The sequence below is a fragment of the Microtus pennsylvanicus genome, chromosome 12, assembly GCF_037038515.1.
Source record: "Microtus pennsylvanicus isolate mMicPen1 chromosome 12, mMicPen1.hap1, whole genome shotgun sequence".
Lineage (NCBI taxonomy): Eukaryota > Metazoa > Chordata > Mammalia > Rodentia > Cricetidae > Microtus > Microtus pennsylvanicus.
In genome coordinates, this window is record NC_134590.1 from 91,780,390 (window position 1) to 91,805,285 (window position 24,896).

Below are 24,896 nucleotides of genomic sequence, written 5' to 3' on the forward strand. Positions count from 1 at the left end.
ACCAAACACAAGTCCTCTGCAGTAGCATTATGAGTACCCAGCCCCTGATATATTAACTTTGCCAGGTCGGCTCTATGGGGCAGGCTTGAACTACAGATCCTCCTCAAGTGTGGGGTGTGTGTGTGTGTGACAGATGTGCGCCACCACCTGACACCACCACACACACACACACCGCACTCGCACACGTACGCACACTCTCTCCACACACACACACACACTCACGCACCCGCACTCACGCGAACTCTCTCTCACATACACACACACCGCACTCGCACATGCACACGAACTCTCTCACACACACACACACGCACCCGCACATGTATGCGCACCGTGTATGCACGCACACGTACTTACGTACGCACACTCTCTCCACACCCACACACTCATGCACCCGCACTCACACGCACGCGAACTCTCTCACACACACATACCCGCACATGTATGCGCACCGTGTACGCACGCACACGTACTCACGTACGCACACTCTCACCACACACACACACGCACCCGCTCTCTCTCTCTCTCTCTCACACACACACACACACACGCACCCGTATGCGCACCGTGTACACACGCACCGTGTACACACGCACACGTACTCACGTACGCACACTCTCTCCACACACACACACACACACTCACGCACCCGCACTCACACGCACGCGAACTCTCTCACACACACACACGCACCCGCACATGTATGCTCACCGTGTACACACGCACACGTACTCACGTACGCACACTCTCACCACACACACACACATGCACCAGCACTCACACGCGCTCTCTCTCTCTCTCTCTCTCTCTCTCACACACACACACACACACACATGCACCAGCACTCACACGCTCTCTCTCTCTCTCTCTCTCTCTCTCTCTCTCTCTCTCTCTCACACACACACACACACACACACGCACCCGCCCATGTATGCGCACCGTGTACACACGCACACGTACTCACGTACTCACACTCTCACCACACACACACACACACACACACACACGCACCAGCACTCACACGCTCTCTCTCTCTCTCTCTCTCTCTCTCTCTCTCTCTCTCACACACACACACACACGCACCAGCACTCACACGCTCTCTCTCTCTCGCGCTCTCTCTCTCTCTCTCTCTCACCACACACACACACACACACACATGCACCAGCACTCACACGCTCTCTCTCTCTCTCTCTCTCTCTCACCACACACACACACACACACACACAGAGAGAGACACGCACTTGCCTTTTCTGTCTCTCAGTGCCAGCGCCAGCGGCACTTCTGCTGCACCACCATGTGTCCCTTCATCACCATGACAATGGACTCGGTCTCTGAACTGTAAACCAGCCCCAACTACATGTTTGTTTTTATAAGAGTCGCTATGGCCATGGTGTTGTTACAGCAACACCTAAGGCACATGGTATCTGTCAGTAGTCAAGGATAGACTTCAGCAAGTGTTGGTGTGCTGGCACACTGTCACACACCTCTACTGCCAGCACTCGGGAGGCAGAGGCCAGCCTGGGCTACAGAGAGAATTCCAGGTTAGCCTGGGCTACCCTGCCTTAAGTGTCTTGGCCCACCGAGCCACCTGGAGGCCCCACATGTCTTCTTTTTTTCTTTTTTAAAATAGGGTTTCTTTATTTTTGTAGCTCGACTGACCTGGAACTCACTGTGTAGACCTGGCTGGACTTGAGCTCACAGAGATCCACCTGACTCAACTTTTTTTGGAGGATTAAAAACAAAACACAAAAGGTCGCTCCATTCCAAACTGCCATTGGCAAACTTCCCCCAATTCTCCTGCCTCAAATTTTCAAGTGTCAGGGTGAGGGACACGTGCTACTGGGTCCCTTTATTTCTACAAAAGTGAAAAAGGCATTCCCTCCTAGAGCAGGCACACTGTGCCCAACTAGACGGATCTGGAGAGAGGGCAGGGGCAATGGCAGCCACACTGGGGCCCAGATACAGGGAGGTCAACATCCGGGATGGGAGGGTGAAGAGCCGACTGGGGGCAGGGGTCTAGGCATGGCCCTAAGGGCACGTGCGCACTGCAGCAGGGTGGGGGTAGGGTGCGATGTAGGGATCCCTCACCCCTGAACTGTCTGTCTCTCTAGATCCTCAGCAGGCTGAACGATAGATTCGAAGCTGCAGATCTTTGAGAATTTCTCAGGCCGGCAGTGTCAGCACAGACAGGCAATGTATGTGCAGGGGGTGAGTGCACGTGCAAGCCCACGTCCACGTGCGTGTGGGTTTCCTTCCTGGGCGTGGCAGACAGTGCCGCCATACCCATGTGCGCTTGCCTGCAGGCCTCGCCCGATGGCGGAAGTGGGAGGCTTCCTAGTGTCCTGGGAGAAAAGGGAGACCAGAAGGCTGGGACGGTGCCCCAGTGCGTTCCGCATCTGCTTTGCGAGCACGAGGACCTGACTTGGATCTTCAGGGCCCACGTGAAAAGCTGCAGGAGGCTGGGGACCTGGGAATGACAGGATCCGGGGACTGGGGAGCTCCCGGAAACCCAGCATCCTGGAAGGAGAGCGCACCAGGTGCAGCCAGAGACCCTATTCCCCAAAGGCAACGCCATTGGCTTCTACCCCAGCAGGGACTGGCACGCGTGCATGCGCGGATTGCACACGCTAGAGACCACACAGGCAGATGACAGCGAAGGCTGAGGCTGGGTGTAGTGGCACCGGTGTGGGCTGGCACAGGCCTGTCATCTAAGCATTCGGGAGGCGCGCAAGAATCAGGGGTTCGAGACCAAACTTGGCCATGTCTCGAGTTCTAGACTCACCCGAGACTCGAACCAAACCCCTACAGAGAAAATAAGTTGAGGGGACAGTGATGTCGTCCTTTCCTGTGCTCATTCGAGCCACTTGTGACAGATACCGGTTGGGGCCCACGAGTGGAGGCCAGGACCGTTCTGCCGCTGTCTGAGTGCACCCCGGACCCCTACACTGGACTGGCTCCCATGGCACTGACTGTCTCCTTCCACCGGCAGGGGACAGGTCTGGTTTGGGTGTCAGCCCCCATCCAGTCCAAGCTGGCATCTACTGGGCACAGCTGGGTCCCCAAGGACCCATATCCTGTACCCTAAAACCTTGTCTGGATGTGGAAGGACAGGGGTACAATGGCCTAGGGTGCAAGTGTCTTTGCCTTGGTGTCACATTGACCCTTGGAAGGCCTGAAGGGTGCCAAGCAGTATTGTGTTCCCAGAGATGAGGTTCTGTGGTGAACCTCACAAAGGGTGAGGACACTTTGATCCCAGCTTGCTATGACCCTGGCATCTACAGACTCTCAGGTTGGGGGTTTAGGGATTTCTGTCCCTGTCCAGCTTCCCCAGTGGTCAGTGGGATGAAGATGCACCTCTGCCCCGTGCTCCAGAGTGGGGGCTCCAATAGGCACCCCTCTTTACCCAGATATTTGCAGCAAGACCTCCCGCTGCCCTGCAGGACGTGGTGCTGGCCCCAGCCCATGGGTGTTCTCTATTGGAGAAAAAGTTCTAGATAAAGACCCCGGAACCAAGGTTAGACTCAGACTCCTGCCCCTGAGCTCTGTCCAGCACCCCAGCTTCTGGAGACACCAGGAGTGAGGAGATGGATTTCCCATTCCGTTTCATCTGAATCAGCTAGTGGTGGCTGAAAGGCCAGAACCACCATGTGCCGTGGAACCCAGTAACTGGTAGTGATTGTTCCTGGCCTCAGTTTCCCCAGTGTGGTCAGACTATGGAGCCTCAGAGTTGGTCTGGAAGTCCAAAGCTGTGCTCCCCAAGGCTCCCTTGCCCAGGTGGGTGTGTGTCCCTGTGTTCAGGGAAGCAGCTCCCACCCAGGCCCGCGGGGACCTTGGCGTCCTGTCTCCCACCCACTTCCAGCATGCCAGCCGCAGAGCAGGGTGGAACCTACCGGAGATGGAAACGTAAACAGAGCGTCTCCACAGCCTCAGCTCTGCACCCAGGCTGAGGAGCCACACAGGGCCACCCACAGGGCTGAGCCTCCCGATCACACCAACTCCCACCCTGAGTGAGACTCATAGAATAAGGTCTCGTGTAGATGGCTGTGTCTGTTCCACACCCACAGCTGCCGCTGCAGGGATAGCTGCTTCATAAACACAGCAAGCAATTGAGGCAGACCCCCTACCCACGAGTGGGAGGGACCTGGGAAGTCATTGTCTGGAGCAGAGTGTGTCAGCAGCAGGTTCTCTTCCTATGGCTCAGGCTTCTAGCTACCCACACCCACATTGGTCAAAGTTCTAGATGAAGACTTCAGAACCAAGGTTCTGAGAAGCTAAGGTGCCCATTAAGGGGTCCCAGGTAAAGGGGGGTGTCTGTCACGTAGGTGCTACAGACAGTGACTTTGGGTTGGACACTGCCTGCAGGACTCTGGCCAGCCACCTCAGTGGAACCAAGAGGCCACACTGGGGACTGTCTGGTACTTCTGGTCCCATTGCAGCTGCCTGCACGCCTTGCAGAAGGCCAGGGCCATGCTCCCCAAGCGAGGCTTGAGCGTCTTCCTCCAGTGAAAGTAACGCTGGTAGCTCAGGCTATCCCTGTCCAGCTCCTGCAGGTACCGAGCCAGGTCCCTTGGGCTCTTGAAGTCATCCACGTGGATGAAGGCATCAGGGGGCAGGAACCGTTCATAGTTCTTCCTGCTGGGCCCCAGGACCACAGGCACGGCCCAGGCTTCCAGAGCATTCCTCCACAGCTTCTCTGTGATGTAATCTGGGTGGAGGGAGTTTTCGAACGCCAGGTAAAACTTGTATCTGGCCAGTGTCTCTGTCATGTTGCCTTGGGGAAGCGGTTTATGCCCTCGGCCATACACATCGACATGGAGGTGACTCTTAAGGTTCTCATAGTACTGCACCCGGGCCGACTTGGAGTTCCAGTTGGACACAGCCCAGGCCACTAGGTCAGTCTTGGCAGACAGGTTGACCTGGATTTGGCCTGGAGGCTCCGGCCACGGCTCCAGCCAGCCATAGGGCGTGAAGATGTCAGAGTCACTGCGATAGGACATGGTGAGGTTGAAGTAACCATCCAGGGCTGACAGATGGCTGCAGTGGCTGGGCGACTCCAAGCTGAACCACACCCAGCGCTGGCCTGGTGGTCTCGGCTGAGGTGGCAGCTGTGACCCGGGGTTGGCGCTGACTTCGCGGTGGTGGACGATGACCGCGTCTGCTTGGGGGTACAAGCTCCTGTTGGCGGTCAGCTGGCAGTCGACGGTGCCCGGGAGCATCTTGGAACAGGGCGACAGAGCCACTGGTGTGTGGAAGGGCCATGTCCACAGTAAGATGAGGAGGGGTCTGGGGGCAGGGGGAGTCGGGGTGGAGGCTGGTCCCGGGGAGTGACCAGGAGCTGGGGGTCCAGGTCGGTCATAGGACACTCGGGTGTAGGAGAAGAAACCCAGAGCAAAGAGCAGCTGCAGGAGCAGGCCGAAGAGGCATGGGCGCCAGGGACACTGCGCCTTTACTGCTCGGGGTATATCCATGGCCTGGGGACCTGGGAAGGGAGGGAAGGATAGGAACATGAGGCCCAACGTTATTATTCACGGTCATTAGACATTTTCAAAAGGGTCTCATGTAGCCCACGCTGGCCTATAATAGCTTAGTCGTCAAGTATGACGTTAATGCCTGATCTCTGGCCTCCATCTTCCGAGTGCTGGGATGACAGGCATGTGCCCTTATGCCCAACTAAGTCTTGATAGACGCTGTTAGCGTTCCATCTATGTCAGAAGACAGAACTCAAACAATGACACTTAGAGCAAAAATCCAGAGACCCAGCTGGGCGGTGGTGGCGCATGCCTTTAATCCCAGCACTCGGGAGGCAGAGGCAGGCAGATCTCTGTGAGTTTGAGACCAGCCTGGTCTACAAGAGCTAGTTCCAGGACAGGCTCCAAAAAACCACAGAGAAACCCTGCCTCGAAAAAACCAAAATCAAAAAAAAAAAAAAATCCAGAGACCCAAGGTCTTGCCCCTGTGGGTCCCCCTCTTTCTTTTTTTTTTATTATTATTTTTTTTTTTGGTTTTTTTTTTTAGAGACAGTGAGTGTTTCTCTGTAGCTTTGGAGCCTGTCCTGGAACTCCCTTTGTAGACCAGGCGGCCTCGAACTCACAGAGATCCGCCTGCATCTGCCTCCCAAGTGCTGGGATTACAGGCGTGCGCCACCACCGCCCGGCCCCCCTCTTTCTTAATTCTGGAGAAATGACCCTCTCTCTACTCTGGTCCCACCTGGGTTCCACCTCTTCCCAGTTTCTTCTCCAGTTTCAGGGAAGTTAGACCCGAACAGAAAATCTCACAGACGTCTCTGGAGTTTCGGTTCCAGGATTCTGGCTGGAAGGGTGATATGGTAAGGCTTGAGGCTGTGGAAGAGGGTCCCACATTCATTCACCCAGGAGATGATGCTCTTCAGGGACCTCTGCTCTCAGAGACGTACCGTCTCTGACCTATACACCCTGGAACCGTCTGTCTAACAAAAGGGGAAACTGAGGCTCAGAGAATGGCATTCCTCTACCCCAACTGCCCCCCATTTATCAGTTGTCAGCCCAATCCACAGACAGTTCGGGTCTATAGGTGCCTTCTAACGAGGAACCCACAGAGCCCTTTCAGCGTGGCTGTCGGGGGCTGCATAGGTCCCTGTCAGACATCTTCCTCAATTGTTTCCTGCCTTCTATTTAGAGACGGAGTCGTCTTTGGCCATACCACCCTGAACGTGCCTGATCTCGTCTGGTCTCGGAAGCTAAGCAGGGTTGGGCCCGGTTAATACTTAGTACTTGGATGGGAGGCGGAACCTGATGGTTCACCTGATTGGGACCCCAGCGATCCTCTCTCGCCTCCACCTCCCCAGCCTTGGGATTTGAGGTATATACTGGCTTTTTTATATAAGACCGGGGATTTGAATTCAGGTCCTAATTTCAGGGTGGCAAGTACTTTATAGACTCAGCCAGCTCCCCAGCCTTTATTTCTTGGATTTTTCCAATAAGGCCTCACGTATCCCAGGGTTAACGTCAGACCCATTGTGATCTCCCTATTTTGGCCACCTTGGGTGCTGTGCGGTTCCTCCCTGCCTGCATTACAAATCCTGTAAATATTGATACTTGGAACTGGAGATTTCTGAATTGTTACAAGCACAGGCTGCTTTTGTGGATGAGCCAGGTTCCATTCCCAGGACCCACACAGCAGGCAGCTCACAACCACCTGTAGCTCCAGCTCCAGGAGACCCAGAGCCCCCTGCTGGCCTCTTCAGGCACTGCACTCACAAGCACGCAACACAAATAGTAAAATATCCCTGACCACGCCCCAGCCCCTCACTGGGGATTCTAAGTGGGGCTCCACCCTGACCACGCCCCAGTCCCTCACTGGGGATTCTAGGCGGGGCTCCACCCTGACCACCGCCCAACCCCTCACTGGGGGCTTCTTGGTGGGGGTTTCACCCCTGACCACGCCCCAGCCCCTCACTGGGGATTCTAGGCAGGGGCTTCACCCCTGACCACGCCCCAACCCTTACGGGGGGATTCTAGGCGGGGCTCCACCCTGACCACACCCCAAACCCTCACTATGGGGTCCTGGGGGTGCTCCATCCCATAGTGATCTTGTTGACATTTCCTGCCATATATAATTTGAATTGGAGGTTTGTGCGCTGTAAACCCTGGCAGGTGGGTGGGTGATGTTCCCATCTGGGCCCCAGCAAGGTGTCTGGAAAGAAAGCAGCGTGACAAGTTGGCCCAGCTTTGAATTTGGGTGGATCCCCTCAAATCTGCTGTTTTTTACTCTGAGGGATTATGTGCCTCAGATTACAATGTTTGGTTTTTACGCCAGTGTCACATGGTTCTGGTGTGGGCAGCCCTAAGGGACAGGCAGTGACGACTTACACAGCCACCTGAAGAGGACAAAGGAGGGTGACTTCCTGTGTCAGTAGAAACGCCAGGTGGTGGTGGCACACGCCTTTAATCCCAGCACTCAGGAGGCAGAGGCAGGTGGGCTTCAGTGAGTTCGATCAAGGCCAGCCTGGTCTACAGAGTGAGTTCCAGGACAGCCAGGGCTACACAGAAAAACCCTGTCTCAAAAACCAACAGTGTGGGGGGAGATCGCCGTAAATTCTCACCCTGGCATGGCAACACACTCATGATCCCAGCACTCACTCCAGACACTGAGGCAGGAAAGAGGAGCATTCGGGCTAACCTGGACCCCATCTCGGACCAAACAAAACAGAGAATGAGGAGTAGGGATTGTGGGCAGTGCTCACCCAGCACAGGGAGCCCTGGGTTCTGTCCCCCAAAACAATCATGGTGGAGATAGAGGCAGGACAATCAAGAGTTAGGGTCATCCTTGGTTACGTAAGGAATTTGAAGCCAGCCTGGGCTATGTGAGACCCTCAGAAAGAAAATAAAAACAACGGCAACAACTTAAGACACAAATGGACACAGCCCACATCTGGGATCGTCCCTTCTTTGTCATGTGTGAACAAACGGGGCGAGGGCCAGGATGGCCCGTGGATGGTTTGACTTCCAGACCAGACCTGAGTCAGCATGAAGTCAAGGACCCGCTTCCTGCTCCACAAACCCAGATCCCCGCCACTGCTAAGCCCCTGCCCGTGGGTATGAACTGCTGGCTCTGGGCCATCAGTCCTGGGCCAACCCCGGCTTTACTGGGAATAAAATGTAAGCCAGTTAAGGGTAGACAAGAGGAAGGACAGGCTAAAGAGGTTTCTCCCAAGAGAAGTGCTCCCGAGTAGGCTAGGTGAAATGGTCTTCCCAAATGGCCTTACCTGGAGCAGGAAGCAGCCGCAGCCCAGACCTGGTCAGCGCAGGATCCTTCTCAGAATGATGATGATCCGAAAGAAAGGAAGGAGGAAGTGTATTACAATTGTTTTCTTTATGACCCAGCCCACAGCTTCCAGATGAACGGTGCTCTAAGTTTAAGGTCCAACCTCTATCTTTGGTCCGGGTTGCTTGGCTAAGAGCCAGCCTCTGAGCTACCACTCCTGAGGTGCCTGGTCTGTAAGGCTGATCAGTGTGGCTGTTTTACTCTCTGAACTTCAGGTAAGCTTTACTTATTAAAATACAAATAAACACAAACTGAGTAAGCAGAAAGTGCAAGCAAGCGACTTCCAAAAAATGTGAGAAATGACAGAATCAGCTGGCTGCCTGGACACACACCCAAGGTTCCTCTGCAATGTTGGGGCATCCATCTTCGCTCTACAGGCCTAGAATATCCGATAGACTTTTCTGTGAAGCAGGACGTTCTGAAGGACTGTCCCTCCTTGTCTTGACAATATTTAGCAGTCACTTTCTTCTGTGTCCTGCTTGCCCTATTAGGACAGCATACCGTCAGCAGTTAAGGCAAGGGCATTTTCTTGCTTAGTGATATACTTTTTATTTTTAATAAGATTTATTTATTATGTATACAACATTCCTTCCATGTATGCTTGAATGCCAGAAGAGGGCACCAGATCTCATTATAGCTGGGCTGTGAACCACCATGTGGTTGCTGGGAATTGAACTCAGGACCTCTGGAAGAGCAGTCAGTGCTCTTAACCTCTGAGCCATCTCTCCAGCCCCTAGTGATTTACTTTTGCCACAAAGAAAGTAAACTCCCCATGGAGTTTCTTTGATGTCCGTTATTTTCTCTGAAGTAGGTTGGTGCTGCCAGGAGCAGACATGTCTCATTGTCACAAAAGAGAACATAGGTTATTAAAACATCTTAAATGCCATATTCTGTAGATCTCTGAAGCATTTGAAGATGACTTGTCTATCTAAAATATATATTTGTTTGACCTTGAAAGCATACCTAAATGTGACCATAAGTTCAATTATACTAGGTGACTAATTACTAACCCTGTATTTCCTTATTACCCTAAACAGTTTGTAATAATAATTTTCAAGGTCTAGAAATTTGCATTACATTGTTGAATGAGTTGCATAGGTATAACACCTTGAACAAGAGTAGAAATGTATGTACAGAATGTTCTAACAAAATTAATCTCAAATTTGTAACAATATACAAAATTTGTATACAACATACAAAAATCCAATCCAATGTAGAACATTTAAAACTACTAGTAGTTGCTTTTTAAAAGTAGATTCTGGGGGACTGGAGAGATGGCTCAGTGGTTAAGAGCATTGCCTGCTCTTCCAAAGGTCCTGAGTTCAATTCCCAGCAACCACATGGTGGCTCACGACCATCTGTAATGAGGTCTGGTGCCCTCTTCTGGCCTGCAGACATACACACAGACAGAATATTGTATATATAATAAATAAATAAATAAAATAAAAGTAGATTCTGTAATCTGTCTTTTTGTCTTATCGTACCTATATCCTCCCTTTTTCTTTTCAGAGTAGATTCAATAATCTGCCCTTTTATCCTATGAGGCTTGTGGTGTCAGTGGCTGACCCTGGCAGAGGCAGGGGCTCTGGCACAGGAAGGTCACGTGCTTGTGACTGTAAAACCAGTGTCTCCTTCCACGAGCTCTGGCTATCTGGGAAAACTTTTTTCCTCTCCTAGTGGATGGAGACGTGTTCTGGACGGTTGGTTTTTTAGTCCGAATCTGTCTGCTCCAGGGACAGGAACCACTGGTGGAAATCTCCACTCTACCGAGTTGCTCCGCTTTGTGTCACCCCGAGTCTCACCGTGCCAGGTGGGTGGGGTCCCAGGACTTGGTTTGCTGAAGGAAGTGACGGCTCTCTTGCCCTCTCTCTGGCTGGATTAGTCTGACTTCTGGGCGGTCAGTCTTAATGTCACGGTGACATAGGCCCGTGGTCAGGCACTGGATGGGTGAGCTTTGGACTCTGCAGTCTCTGTGGGTAGGCACCTCTTCCAGGAAACCTCCCCAGCCTATAACTCCCCTGTCCTTGCAGTTTTCTGAGTTCCCTGGGTGTAGGATGGCTCAGCCTGCTTTTTCTGCCTGGGCTAAGGAGGATAAGACAGAAGGGCTGGGAAATACTCGATCATATTTCACAGAATAAAAATGAATTATTTACTTATCTGGGGTTTGTTGTTGATAATTGTTGCTTGTTTGTTCATTTTTGAGACAGGCAGGGTTTCTCTGTGCAGTGCTGGCTGTCCTGGAACTCACTCTGTAGACCAGGCTGCCCTCGAACTCACAGAGATCCATCTGCTTCTGCCTCCCGAGTGCTGGGATAAAAGGCGAGCACCACCACCGCCCGGCATGAATGCAATGAGCCAGTGGAGGCCAAAGGGCTCTTGTCATTTAAGATGGGTGTGTAGTCTATATGTGCGGTTGTGACTTTTGGTCACAGAGGCAGCCTGAGCTGGGCTCTGTTTCCAGCTTCTTCAACACAGCATGCCAATCCAAAGAATAGCAGCAGGGGATGTTTGATTTCTAGATGTCCCCAAAGCCACAAAGGGAGCTTGGCCGTCCCAGCAGGCCTTTCTGCCTCAGAGGAGGTATGTGGTGGCCTCCGGGTATCCCACCTGCCTCTGGCAGAAAGAGACTCTCTCATTTGACCCATGGCCAGATGGATTGTGGGGGTGCTGGCATCACACACCAGCACCCAGGTGTGAGGGCCCCTAAAGTCCCTGGAGCGAGAGGCATCCATCAGCAGGTCACTGTGGGGTGTGGGCTACAGTGGGTGAGATCCAGCAGGCCCCAGGGCTGGCAGGAATTTTCCACGCTCCTAAACCCAACCTGCTGAGCCTGGAAGCCCCTGGGTGCCGCCCAGCACGGTGGTGAAGGCCAGGCTACCAGGACGGTGGAAAGGTGATGTCCCCAAGGACAGTACCAGAATACTAGGCTGAACCCTGATCCCCAGGCTGAGTCTCTGACCCCAGGCTGAGCCCTGATCATTGTTTAACTCCTAATTTAGGCTGAGCCCAGGTCCTAGTTGAGCCCCAACTCTGAATCTCAACTGTAGATAAGGGAGGCTTGGGGTTCAGAACCTCTGTTCCATCAGGCCCTTTCTGACCCGTCCCAGAGAATGCCATCTGTCCATGTTTGTGCACACACGAGTGCATGTGTGTGTGCATGTGTGTGTGTGTGTGTACATGACTAGAAATTATTCTGAAATCCTATGTATGCATGTATGTGTGCCTGAGTGCCTGGAAATGACCTGTATTCCTGTGTGTACATGTGTGTGTGTGTGTGTGTGTGTGTGTGTGCACGTGCACAAATGCATATACGAGTGTGTGAGCATGACTGGAAATGAGCCAGCAGCCGTGTGTGTGTGTGTGTGTGTGTGTGTGTGTGTGCACGCACACGCATGAAGACCAGATGTCATCCTTGGCTGTCCGCCTAGTTGTTCTGTCTTGTTTTCTGAGGGTCTCACTGGCCTGAGCTGAGCCAGTGGTCAACAAGCCCCGGGATCCTCCTGTGTCTACCCCAGGGCTGGGTTACAGGTGCACACACCACTAAGTGTAGCTTTCTCCTTGGGTTCTGGAGATTCTAACTCAGGTCCTCATGGTGTGGACTGTAAGCATCCTGCCTGGAGTCGTCCACTAGCCCCTCCCCCCCCTTTTTGAGACAGGGTTTCTCTGTAGCTTTAGAGCCTGTCCTGGAACTAGCTCTTGTAGACCAGGCTGGCCTCGAACTCACAGAGATCCGCCTGCCTCTACCTCCAGAGTGCTGGGATTAAAGGCGTGCATCACCACTGCCCTGCTTGCCCTAGCCCTTTGACGGCAGGAGGCACCTCTCTGCTGAGCACCCTGCCCCATCCTTCAAGCCGCCACCCAACACCACTGCGGCTTTATGCCTGCACACCACCTGTACAGTTTCCTTTACAGAAATGTTTGTTCTGCCTGATCTTCCTGGTCCCCACCTTAGTCACACAGCTGGGCAAAGTGGTCAAGAACCTGAGAGAGGCAGAGGGACCAGCCACTGACGTGACAGGGCCAGTCCTTGGGGTCAGGGGACGCCTGTCCAGCAACTGGGGGCCAGCATTCCTCCCCAGAGTGCTGTGAGCCCAGAGGCTTCCTCTGACCCTCTCTGAGTGAAAGGTGCCAATGTACAGAGTAGGGCCCCTGGAAGTCCCTCCCCCAGGCTCAGGGCCAGCTGGGACCAACTTCCAGGCTGGGGTGGGCCATCCATGTGTTCTGAGGGTCTTAGGTCTCCTCAGGCCCTAAAATGCTCCCCTCAGCCCCAGCTTACAAACCTGCTGGAACTTCATCCTCCAGACCTGGAGGGCTGCAATGGTGGAGGGGTCTGTTCCCAGGCTGGGGACTGTTCACCACCCTGTGGTTCAAACCCATGCCCATCCCCCATGGACCCAGGACCTGCTCTTCCCCTGCTGTTCAAGCAAGCCCCAGCCGTGGCCTCCTCGCCCCTCCCGCACGCCGGGAGCCAGGTGTGCTGTGTGGGTGGCTCAGGAGCCATGGGTACGCAGGAGCTGGCTCAGGCCTGGGGTCACTGGTGGGCTTGTCAGAGCACCCTGGCCCCCCACGTTGTCAGCTGTCAGGGCTCCTTCTGGCTTTCCACCTGGGCCAAATGAATACGTGCCTCTGGCTTCGCTGTGCGTTCACTGTGAAAGTGGGGAAACTGAGGCTCATCCAAACCCATTGTCCCTCTGCGTGTAGCAGCTCTGGCTGTCCTGGAATTCACTCTGTAGACCAGGTTGGCTTTAACTCCCAGAGATCCACCTGCCTCTGCCTCCAGAGTGCTGGGATCGCAAGCGTGCGCCACCATCACCTGGCATTCTTCATTTTTGAGAGTAGCAATCCTCCCAGACACAGAGTGTTCTAGAACATTCCAGAAATTCTCATTTACACTCCTAGCCCTGCAGTACCTAACAGGTGATCTGTCTGAAATCTGGATCCATTTTCCCTCAGGTCTCTTGACTTTGGGGTATAGACCTGTCCCTGAAAGCTATGTGACTTTGGGGGTCATCCCAGAACTTCTCAGAACGTACCCTGCCTAGTCTGTGCCAGCGTGATCTGTGGGGTGGGGGGTTTAGTAATTCTCCATCCGAGAACCTGAAAGGCCTTCACATGTCTTCCTACGCCACTGTGAGCATGAGCCAAGAAACATGGCCTCGGTGTCCCCTCCCGCATTACTGTTAAGAACAGGCCTGGCTGGACAGTAGTGGTGCACCCCTTTAATCCCAGTGCTCAGGAGGCAGAGGCAAGAGGATCTCTGTGAGTTCGAGGCCAGCCTGGAATACAGACTGAGTTCCAGGGCAGTCAGGGAAATGTAAAGACCCTGTCTATATATATATACACACACATAAGAGCTCAACCTCTCCTTGACTCTCTCCAGGCTGGGGGCGGTGGAATGCACCCGGAGCCCGGGAAAATCCAGGTGACAGAAACCTGGCATGGCCTTGCCACCCGCCCCCATCCTGTCCTCACCCTGGGGCCCCTGGCACGTCGGGGTCTGCCTGCCCTGACACCCCAAACCCGCCGGGTTCACGAAGCTTAAGTTTCAGCTCATAGTGGGTGAAGAGGCGGGCCAGGCAGGCTTGATTTCCAGTTTCTGAAAATAAATGTCACCAGGACATCTTTTGTCAAGTAGAGGGAAAGAAAAAAGAAAGAAAAAGCCCCTTGCCAAGGAGTGTGAGAAGAAACAAGACCTTGTAGGTACCTGGCAGAAAAAATTCCAGAGACCGTGCAGGGCCAGAACAAAGGGGCCTTTCTCTCCGGCAGGTTTTGGGGAGTCGAGGTATGGTGGTTTGAAAAGTTAAAAAAAAAAAAGTCGTCAAGAATTTTGCCAGAAGGAGAAGAGCTAGGCTGTGAGGAAGAGGTTAAAAGCACGGGGTTTTTTCAGGGCTTTTATTTGGGCGACTTGTTTTTTCTAGGACACCTGTCCCACACTCGGGTAAAAGAAAAAAAATCTAGAATGTCATGTCAACAACCTGGGCAACAGGCCCAGCACCGCGGGGAACGTATGGAGATGCCACGTGCTGAAGACACTCTGGCATTTGTCCCTATCCGCCCTGCAGCCCCATTAGCATTCTCTTGAGAGCCATAATTTCCCCTCCCGGGACTCTCAGAATGTTCCGGAAGCCCTCATTTACAGCTGGAATCCACCTGCCAGCTACTGAGACTTAGCAAGCCCAACTGCGGTCCTCAGTCCCGTCACCTCCCAAGTTGGCATGGTAACAGGGTAGCTGGGTATGTGCCGGCCTCCGTTCCCGACCATCCCAGGACCCTTTGCTTTTTCAGCATTCTGACCCCAGGATATTTGCACGTGCCCCGACACGCACCAGTGCCTCGCATTTCTGCCGGGCTTTGAGGCTCCGTGGATACCGCCGCTTACCCAGCATGCATGGGGCCCCAGGGCTCCTCCCCAGCTGCAGAGCAAGCTGGAGGCCAGCCTGGGCTACTTGAGACCGGATTTACACAGGGAAATTAGCCTCTCCTCGGGGCTGCGTTCTAGTCCCTCATTTATCCTAGCTTGCCCATCTCGTCAGCTACTTTGTCTCTGTCGTTGACAACTGGAGTGCCCCCTGACAGAGTTGGAAATATACTGCACAAACGAACGAATGGATGAATGGATAGGCAGTCAAAGATCCAGTCCAAATCTTCCTCGCCTCGACAGACTCTTCCCCCAGACCCGTGGGGCACGACCTGGACCTGAAGGACCCTGAAGGGACAATGTCTGAGTGGGCTGGGACAGTCTCCAGGCCTTGCAGAAGCCTCAGGTGAGCGCCCCCCCCCGGGGTGACACGGTGGGACACGGGCTCTGGACAGAGTCCTGGGTGGCAGGCACAGGCAAGCTGGGCCAACAAGAATGAATAAACAGCTCCTCGGCGGCGGGCTGGGGGTGGGGGACGCTTGGCTGGGGATGTTTGCACAAGGCTGGCAGCCAGGGGGGTGTCATCAGAACTAAAATTAGCCTGTTTCCCGCTCAGCCCCTCCCCGCCGGCCAGGAGGGAGGCCGGGGCCTGGCGGGGCCCCTAAGCAGCACACTGTATGGCGTGGCGGGCAGACACCAGCATAAATCAGTGTCAGCCACCAAGCCACCCGGTGTCGGCACAGCTATTGCTGGCCTGTTATTTCCATTTGACAGACAGGGAAACTGAGGCACAGAGACAGTAATGGTCTCAGAGTCACATGCGTGCACAAAGTGGCAGAGCCCGGATTCGATCCAGGGTCCAGAGGCTGCAGCCTTGCCTTTGACAGCTCTCTGAAGGCTGGAGAACCACAGTAAAGTGACCTGGGGAGGCAGAGGGCCCTCTACCCTGCTGCGGCCACTCTTCAGAAGAGGAGGATGGTAGGGTCCCTTCTCTCTGGTGATATGCCGCCTAAGGGACCCAGGGCCTTGAGGGATCTGCCCCTGATCACGCCCAAACCCTCACTGGGGATTCTAGGCGGGGCTCCACCATGACCACGCCCTCAGCCCATCACTGGGGATTCTAGGAGGGGCTCCACCCTTGACCACGCCCCCAGCCCCTCATTGAGGGATTCTAGGTAGGAGCTCCACCTCTGAACTTTAAACTCAGTAGCTTTGGGTTTTTCTGGGCAAATTCCCGGAGGTGTGATGGAGCCTCTGCTCTACCAGGGTCCCTAAGTTTCCTCCCCTGTGGCTCAGATCCAGATTGCCTGGAGAAGGATGTAGAGGTGACCCTGCATTCGTGACAGACTGTCAGTCATCGAGTGTGTCCCAGTATGCACACATTTGCGACCTTTTGTTCCCTCTCAGTCTCCAGCAGACGGAGGGAGCAAGGCCCAGGTCCCTCTCTTGTTCCTCAACCTGACTCCTGCACCCCAAGTCAGGCAGCTGCAGCTCCCAGAGTCATCCATCCATGCTTAGGCAAGGCCCGAGCCCCGTGCAGTGGCAAGTACTTGCCATCCAGACAGGAGGCTGAAGCAGGAGAATTGCAAGTGCCAAGCTAGCCTGGGTGGTTGTGCAAGAGCCTGTCTCAATGCAGAAAAGCAGACCTTGTGGTGTTTAGTGAGAGGCTCAGAGGGGCCTCCTAGGTGTCAGTCAGGTGACTGCTGATGGGCTTTCCATGTGCCGCGGAGACCAGCTGCGTGGGAGGGAGGAGCAGGCCACCCGGACTCCACAGCCTGTCACTCACAGCCTCTCCACATTCTTAGTGGGGTGGCAGGGTGGGTGGCCCAGGATGGTGGGGGCAGGATGGTGGGGACAGGATGGTGGGGACAGGATGGTGGGGACAGGATGGTGAGGACAGGATGATGGGGACAGGATGATGGGGACAGGATGGTGGGGACAGGATGGTGGGGACAGGATGGTGGGGACAGGATGGTGGGGACAGGATGGTGAGGACAGGATGGTGAGGACAGGATGGTGAGGACAGGATGGTGAGGATAGGATGGTGAGGACAGGATGATGAGGACAGGATGGTGAGGACAGGATGGTGAGGACAGGATGATGGGGACAGGATGGTGAGGACAGGATGGTGAGGACAGGATGGTGGGGACAGGATGGTGGGGACAGGATGGTGAGGACAGGATGGTGAGGACAGGATGGTGAGGACAGGATGGTGAGGACAGGATGGTGAGGACAGGATGATGGGGACAGGATGGTGAGGACAGGATGGTGAGGATAGGATGGTGAGGACAGGATGGTGAGGACAGGATGGTGAGGACAGGATGGTGGGGACAGGATGGTGAGGACAGGATGGTGAGGACAGGATGGTGAGGACAGGATGGTGAGGACAGGATGGTGAGGACAGGATGATGAGGACAGGATGGTGGGGACAGGATGGTGGGGACAGGATGGTGGAGACAGGATGGTGGGGATGGTGAGGACAGGATGATGAGGACAGGATGATGAGGACAGGATGGTGAGGACAGGATGGTGAGGACAGGATGGTGAGGACAGGATGGTGGGGACAGGATGGTGAGGACAGGATGGTGAGGACAGGATGGTGAGGACAGGATGGTGAGGACAGGATGGTGAGGACAGGATGATGAGGACAGGATGGTGAGGACAGGATGGTGGGGGCAGGATGGTGGGGACAGGATGGTGGGGACAGGATGGTGGGGACAGGATGATGAGGACAGGATGGTGAGGACAGGATGGTGAGGACAGGAGGACAGGATGGTGAGGACAGGATGGTGGGGACAGGATGGTGGGGACAGGATGGTGAGGACAGGATGGTGAGGACAGGATGGTGAGGACAGGATGGTGGGGACAGGATGGTGGGGACAGGATGGTGGGGACAGGATGGTGGGGACAGGATGGTGGGGGACAGGATGGTGAGGACAGAATGGTGGGGACAGGATGGTGGGGACAGGATGGTGAGGACAGAATGGTGGGGACAGGATGGTGAGGACAGAATGGTGGGGACAGGATGGTGAGGACAGGATGGTGAGGACAGGATGGTGAGGACAGGATGGTGGGGACAGGATGGTGGGGACAGGATGGTGGGGACAGGATGGTGGGGACAGGATGGTGGGGGACAGGATGGTGAGGACAGGATGGCGGGGACAGGATGGTGAGGACAGGAGGACAGGATGGTGGGGACAGGATGGTGAGGACAGGATGGTGGGGACAGGAGGACAGGATGGTGAGGACAGGATGGTGAGGACAGGATGGTGAGGACAGGATGATGGGGACAGGATGGTGAGGACAGGATGATGGGGACAGGATGGTGAGGACAGGATGATGAGGACAGGATGGTGGGGACAGAATGGTGGGGACAGGATGGTGGGGACAGGATGGTGAGGACAGATGGTGAGGACAGGATGGTGAGGACAGGATGGTGGGGACAGGATGGTGAGGACAGGAGGACAGGATGGTGAGGACAGGATGGTGAGGACAGGATGGTGGGGACAGGATGGTGGGGACAGGATGGTGGGGACAGGATGGTGAGGACAGGATGGTGAGGACAGGATGGTGGGGACAGGATGGTGAGGACAGGATGGTGAGGACAGGAGGACAGGATGGTGAGGACAGGATGGTGAGGACAGGATGGTGGGGACAGGATGGTGAGGACAGGATGGTGGGGACAGGATGGTGGGGACAGGATGGTGAGGACAGGAGGACAGGATGGTGAGGACAGGATGGTGAGGACAGGAGGACAGGATGGTGAGGACAGGATGGTGAGGACAGGATGGTGGGGACAGGATGGTGGGGACAGGATGGTGGGGACAGGATGGTGAGGACAGGATGGTGGGGACAGGATGGTGGGGACAGGATGGTGGGGACAGGATGGTGAGGACAGGATGGTGAGGACAGGATGGTGGGGACAGGATGGTGAGGACAGGATGGTGAGGACAGGATGGTGAGGACAGGATGGTGGGGACAGGATGGTGGGGACAGGATGGTGGGGACAGGATGGTGGGGGACAGGATGGTGAGGACAGGAGGACAGGATGATGAGGACAGGATGGCGGGGACAGGATGGTGAGGACAGGATGGTGAGGGGACAGGATGGTGGGGACAGGATGGTGAGGACAGGATGGTGGGGACAGGATGGTGAGGACAGGATGGTGGGGACAGGATGGTGAGGACAGGATGGTGAGGACAGGATGGTGAGGACAGGATGGTGGGGACAGGATGGTGAGGACAGGATGGTGGGGACAGGATGGTGGGGACAGGATGGTGGGGACAGGATGTTGGGGACAGGATGGTGGGGACAGGATGATGGGGACAGGATGGTGAGTACAGGATGGTGAGGACAGGATGGTGGGGACAGGATGGTGAGGACAGGATGGTGGGGACAGGATGGTGGGGACAGGATGGTGGGGACAGGATGGTGGGGACAGGATGATGGGGACAGGATGGTGAGTACAGGATGGTGGGGACAGGATGGTGAGGACAGGATGGTGAGGACAGGAGGACAGGATGGTGAGGACAGGATGATGAGGACAGGATGGTGAGGACAGGATGGTGGGGACAGGATGGTGGGGACAGGATGGTGAGGACAGGATGGTGAGGACAGGATGGTGAGGACAGGAGGACAGGATGGTGAGGACAGGATGATGAGGACAGGATGGTGAGGACAGGATGGTGGGGACAGATGGTGAGGACAGGATGATGAGGACAGGATGATGAGGACAGGATGGTGGGGACAGGATGGTGGGGACAGGATGGTGAGGACAGGATGGTGAGGACAGGATGATGAGGACAGGATGGTGAGGACAGGATGGTGGGGACAGGATGGTGGGGACAGGATGGTGAGGACAGGATGGTGAGGACAGGATGATGAGGACAGGATGGTGAGGACAGGATGGTGGGGACAGATGGTGAGGACAGGATGATGAGGACAGGATGATGAGGACAGGATGGTGGGGACAGGATGGTGGGGACAGGATGGTGAGGACAGGATGGTGAGGACAGGATGATGAGGACAGGATGGTGAGGACAGGATGGTGGGGACAGGATGGTGGGGACAGGATGGTGAGGACAGGATGGTGAGGACAGGATGGTGAGGACAGGATGGTGAGGACAGGATGGTGGGGACAGGATGGTGGGGACAGGATGGTGAGGACAGGATGGTGAGGACAGGATGATGAGGACAGGATGGTGAGGACAGGATGGTGGGGACAGGATGGTGAGGACAGGATGGTGAGGACAGGATGGTGAGGACAGGAGGACAGGATGGTGAGGACAGGATGGTGAGGACAGGAGGACAGGATGGTGAGGACAGGATGATGAGGACAGGATGGTGAGGACAGGATGGTGGGGACAGGATGGTGGGGACAGGATGGTGAGGACAGGATGGTGAGGACAGGATGGTGAGGACAGGAGGACAGGATGGTGAGGACAGGATGATGAGGACAGGATGGTGAGGACAGGATGGTGGGGACAGGATGGTGGGGACAGGATGGTGAGGACAGGATGGTGAGGACAGGATGGTGGGGACAGGATGGTGAGGACAGATGGTGAGGACAGGATGGTGAGGACAGGATGGTGGGGACAGGATGGTGAGGACAGGATGGTGGGGACAGGATGGTGGGGACAGGATGGTGAGGACAGGATGGTGGGGACAGGATGGTGGGGACAGGATGGTGAGGACAGATGGTGAGGACAGGATGGTGAGGACAGATGGTGAGGACAGGATGGTGAGGACAGGATGGTGGGGACAGGATGGTGGGGACAGGATGGTGAGGACAGATGGTGAGGACAGGATGGTGGGGACAGGATGGTGAGGACAGGATGGTGGGGACAGGATGGTGGGGACAGGATGGTGAGGACAGATGGTGAGGACAGGATGGTGAGGACAGGATGGTGGGGACAGGATGGTGAGGACAGGATGGTGAGGACAGGATGGTGAGGACAGGATGGTGAGGACAGGATGGTGAGGACAGGATGGTGAGGACAGGATGGTGAGGACAGGATGGTGGGGACAGGATGGTGGGGACAGGATGATGAGGACAGGATGGTGAGGACAGGATGGTGGGGACAGGATGGTGGGGACAGGATGGTGAGGACAGGATGGTGGGGACAGGATGGTGGGGACAGGATGGTGAGGACAGATGGTGAGGACAGGATGGTGAGGACAGGATGGTGAGGACAGGATGGTGAGGACAGGATGGTGAGGACAGGATGGTGGGGACAGGATGGTGGGGGATAGGATGGTGGGGACAGGATGGTGAGGACAGGATGGTGGGGGACAGGATGGTGGGGACAGGATGGTGGGGACAGGATGGTGAGGACAGGATGGTGAGGACAGGATGATGGGGACAGGATGGCGGGGACAGGATGGTGAGGACAGGAGGACAGGATGGTGAGGACAGGATGGTGAGGACAGGATGGTGAGGACAGGATGGTGAGGACAGGATGGTGGGGGACAGGATGGTGAGGACAGGATGGTGGGGACAGGATGGTGAGGACAGGATGGTGAGGACAGGATGGTGGGGACAGGATGGTGGGGACAGGATATGAGGACAGGATGGTGAGGACAGGATGGTGGGGGACAGGATGGTGAGGACAGGATGGTGGGGACAGGATGGTGAGGACAGGATGGTGAGGACAGGATGGTGGGGACAGGATGGTGGGGACAGGATATGAGGACAGGATGGTGAGGACAGGATGGTGAGGACAGGAGGACAGGATGATGAGGACAGGATGGTGAGGACAGGATGGTGGGGACAGGATGGTGGGGACAGGATGGTGGGGACAGGATGGTGGGGACAGGATGGTGGGGACAGGATGGTGGGGACAGGATGGTGAGGACAGGATGGTGAGGACAGGATGGTGAGGACAGGATGGTGAGGACAGGATGGTGGGGACAGGATGGTGGGGACAGGATGGTGGGGACAGGATGGTGGGGACAGGATGGTGGGGACAGGATGGTGGGGACAGGATGGTGGGGACAGGAGGACAGGATGATGAGGACAGGATGGTGGGGACAGGATGGTGGGGACAGGATGGTGAGGACAGGATGGTGAGGACAGGATGGTGAGGACAGGATGGTGAGGACAGGATGGTGGGGACAGGATGGTGAGGACAGGATGGTGAGGACAGGATGGTGAGGACAGGATGGTGGGGGCAGGATGGTGGGGACAGGATGGTGAGGACAGGATGGTGAGGACAGGATGGTGAGGACAGGATGGTGGGGACAGGATGGTGGGGACAGGATGGTGGGGACAGGATGGTGAGGACAGGATGGTGGGGACAGGATGGTGAGGACAGGAGGACAGGATGGTGAGGACAGGATGGTGAGGACAGGATGGTGAGGACAGGATGGTGAGGACAGGAGGACAGGATGATGAGGACAGGATGGTGAGGACAGGATGGTGGGGACAGGATGGTGGGGACAGGATGGTGGGGACAGGATGGTGAGGACAGGATGGTGGGGACAGGATGGTGGGGACAGGATGGTGAGGACAGGATGGTGGGGACAGGATGATGAGGACAGGATGGTGAGGACAGGATGATGAGGACAGGATGGTGGGGACAGGATGGTGAGGACAGGATGGTGAGGACAGGATGGTGAGGACAGGATGGTGAGGACAGGATGGTGAGGACAGGATGGTGAGGACAGGATGATGAGGACAGGATGGTGAGGACAGGATGGTGAGGACAGGATGGTGAGGACAGGATGGTGAGGACAGGATGGTGGGGACAGGATGGTGGGGACAGGATGGTGGGGACAGGATGGTGAGGACAGGATGGTGAGGACAGGATGGTGAGGACAGGATGGTGGGGACAGGAGGACAGGATGGTGAGGACAGGATGGTGAGGACAGGATGGTGGGGACAGGATGGTGGGGGACAGGATGGTGGGGACAGGATGGTGGGGACAGGATGGTGGGGACAGGATGATGAGGACAGGATGGTGAGGACAGGATGGTGAGGACAGGATGGTGGGGACAGGATGGTGAGGACAGGATGGTGGGGACAGGATGGTGAGGACAGGATGGTGAGGACAGGATGGTGAGGACAGGATGGTGAGGACAGGATGATGAGGACAGGATGGTGGGGACAGGATGGTGAGGACAGGATGGTGAGGACAGGATGGTGGGGACAGGATGATGAGGACAGGATGGTGGGGACAGGATGATGAGGACAGGATGGTGGGGACAGGATGGTGAGGACAGGATGATGAGGACAGGATGGTGGGGACAGGAGGACAGGATGGTGAGGACAGGATGGTGGGGACAGGATGGTGGGGACAGGATGGTGGGGGGACAGGATGGTGGGGACAGGATGGTGAGGACAGGATGATGAGGACAGGATGGTGGGGACAGGAGGACAGGATGGTGAGGACAGGATGGTGGGGACAGGATGGTGGGGACAGGATGGTGAGGACAGGATGGTGGGGACAGGATGGTGAGGACAGGATGGTGAGGACAGGATGGTGAGGACAGGAGGACAGGATGGTGAGGACAGGATGGTGAGGACAGGATGATGAGGACAGGATGGTGGGGACAGGAGGACAGGATGGTGAGGACAGGATGGTGGGGACAGGATGGTGGGGACAGGATGGTGGGGGGACAGGATGGTGGGGACAGGATGGTGAGGACAGGATGATGAGGACAGGATGGTGGGGACAGGAGGACAGGATGGTGAGGACAGGATGGTGGGGACAGGATGGTGGGGACAGGATGGTGGGGACAGGATGGTGGGGACAGGATGGTGAGGACAGGATGATGGGGACAGGATGGTGGGGACAGGATGGTGGGGACAGGATGGTGAGGACAGGATGGTGGGGACAGGATGATGGGGACAGGATGGTGGGGACAGGATGGTGAGGACAGGATGGTGAGGACAGGATGGTGAGGACAGGATGGTGAGGACAGGATGGTGGGGGGACAGGATGGTGGGGACAGGATGGTGAGGACAGGATGATGAGGACAGGATGGTGGGGACAGGAGGACAGGATGGTGAGGACAGGATGGTGGGGACAGGATGGTGGGGACAGGATGGTGGGGACAGGATGGTGGGGACAGGATGGTGAGGACAGGATGATGGGGACAGGATGGTGGGGACAGGATGGTGGGGACAGGATGGTGAGGACAGGATGATGGGGACAGGATGGTGAGGACAGGATGGTGGGGACAGGATGGTGAGGACAGGATGGTGGGGACAGGATGGTGGGGACAGGATGGTTGGGGCAGGATGGTGGGGACAGGATGGTGGGGACAGGATGGTGGGGACAGGATGGTTGGGGCAGGATGGTGGGGGATAGGATGGCGGGGGAAGGATGGGGAAGACCTACTCCTGTAGCTGGTGGCTGGATAATCAGGGTCAGATGGGAATAGCACAGTCTAGGAAGAAAGGGAGTCCGCAACTGTCATCAGAGGGCCAGTCTGGGGCAGGAAGTGTCCATGCCCCCTCCCCCTCCTCACATCCAGTTTTCTTTAAGAGGGAAGAGACCAGAGATGGCCGTCAGCTGTCCCCAGATCATCCCGATGAGGACCAGATCCTGGACCCGTAGTTGCCGAAGGGATTGCTGTGGCCCTGAGCGAGGCTGCACAGGTGCCAGATGCGGCATTTGGATCTTCACAGCTATTCAGGGGACTTGAAAGAGACTCAGCCCAGAGAAGGACCTGAGCACCAGCACCCAGGGCTCTCCCCAGCAGCTGCTCCTGTCCCTTTCTCTCCTCAAATCCATCT

The 24,896-nt window shown here is 55.8% G+C and overlaps 1 protein-coding gene across 1 annotated transcript; it reads right to left on the minus strand.

Moving 5' to 3' along the window:
* Positions 1–1,205: 1,205 nt before the first annotated feature.
* On the minus strand, positions 1,206–8,791 carry LOC142832252 (3-galactosyl-N-acetylglucosaminide 4-alpha-L-fucosyltransferase FUT3-like). The gene is made up of 2 exons (XM_075942592.1): positions 8,741–8,791; positions 1,206–5,476 (listed from the first exon to the last, which is right to left on the minus strand). The coding sequence occupies exon 2, from the start codon at positions 5,463–5,465 to the stop codon at positions 4,377–4,379; it is 1,089 nt and encodes a 362-aa protein (XP_075798707.1). The 5' UTR covers positions 5,466–5,476; positions 8,741–8,791; the 3' UTR covers positions 1,206–4,376.
* Positions 8,792–24,896: the final 16,105 nt, after the last annotated feature.

Excerpts from the sequence above, each read along its gene's own strand:
- LOC142832252 (XM_075942592.1), bottom strand. The coding sequence starts at position 5,465 with ATGGATATACCCCGAGCAGTAAAGGCGCAGTGTCCCTGGCGCCCATGC.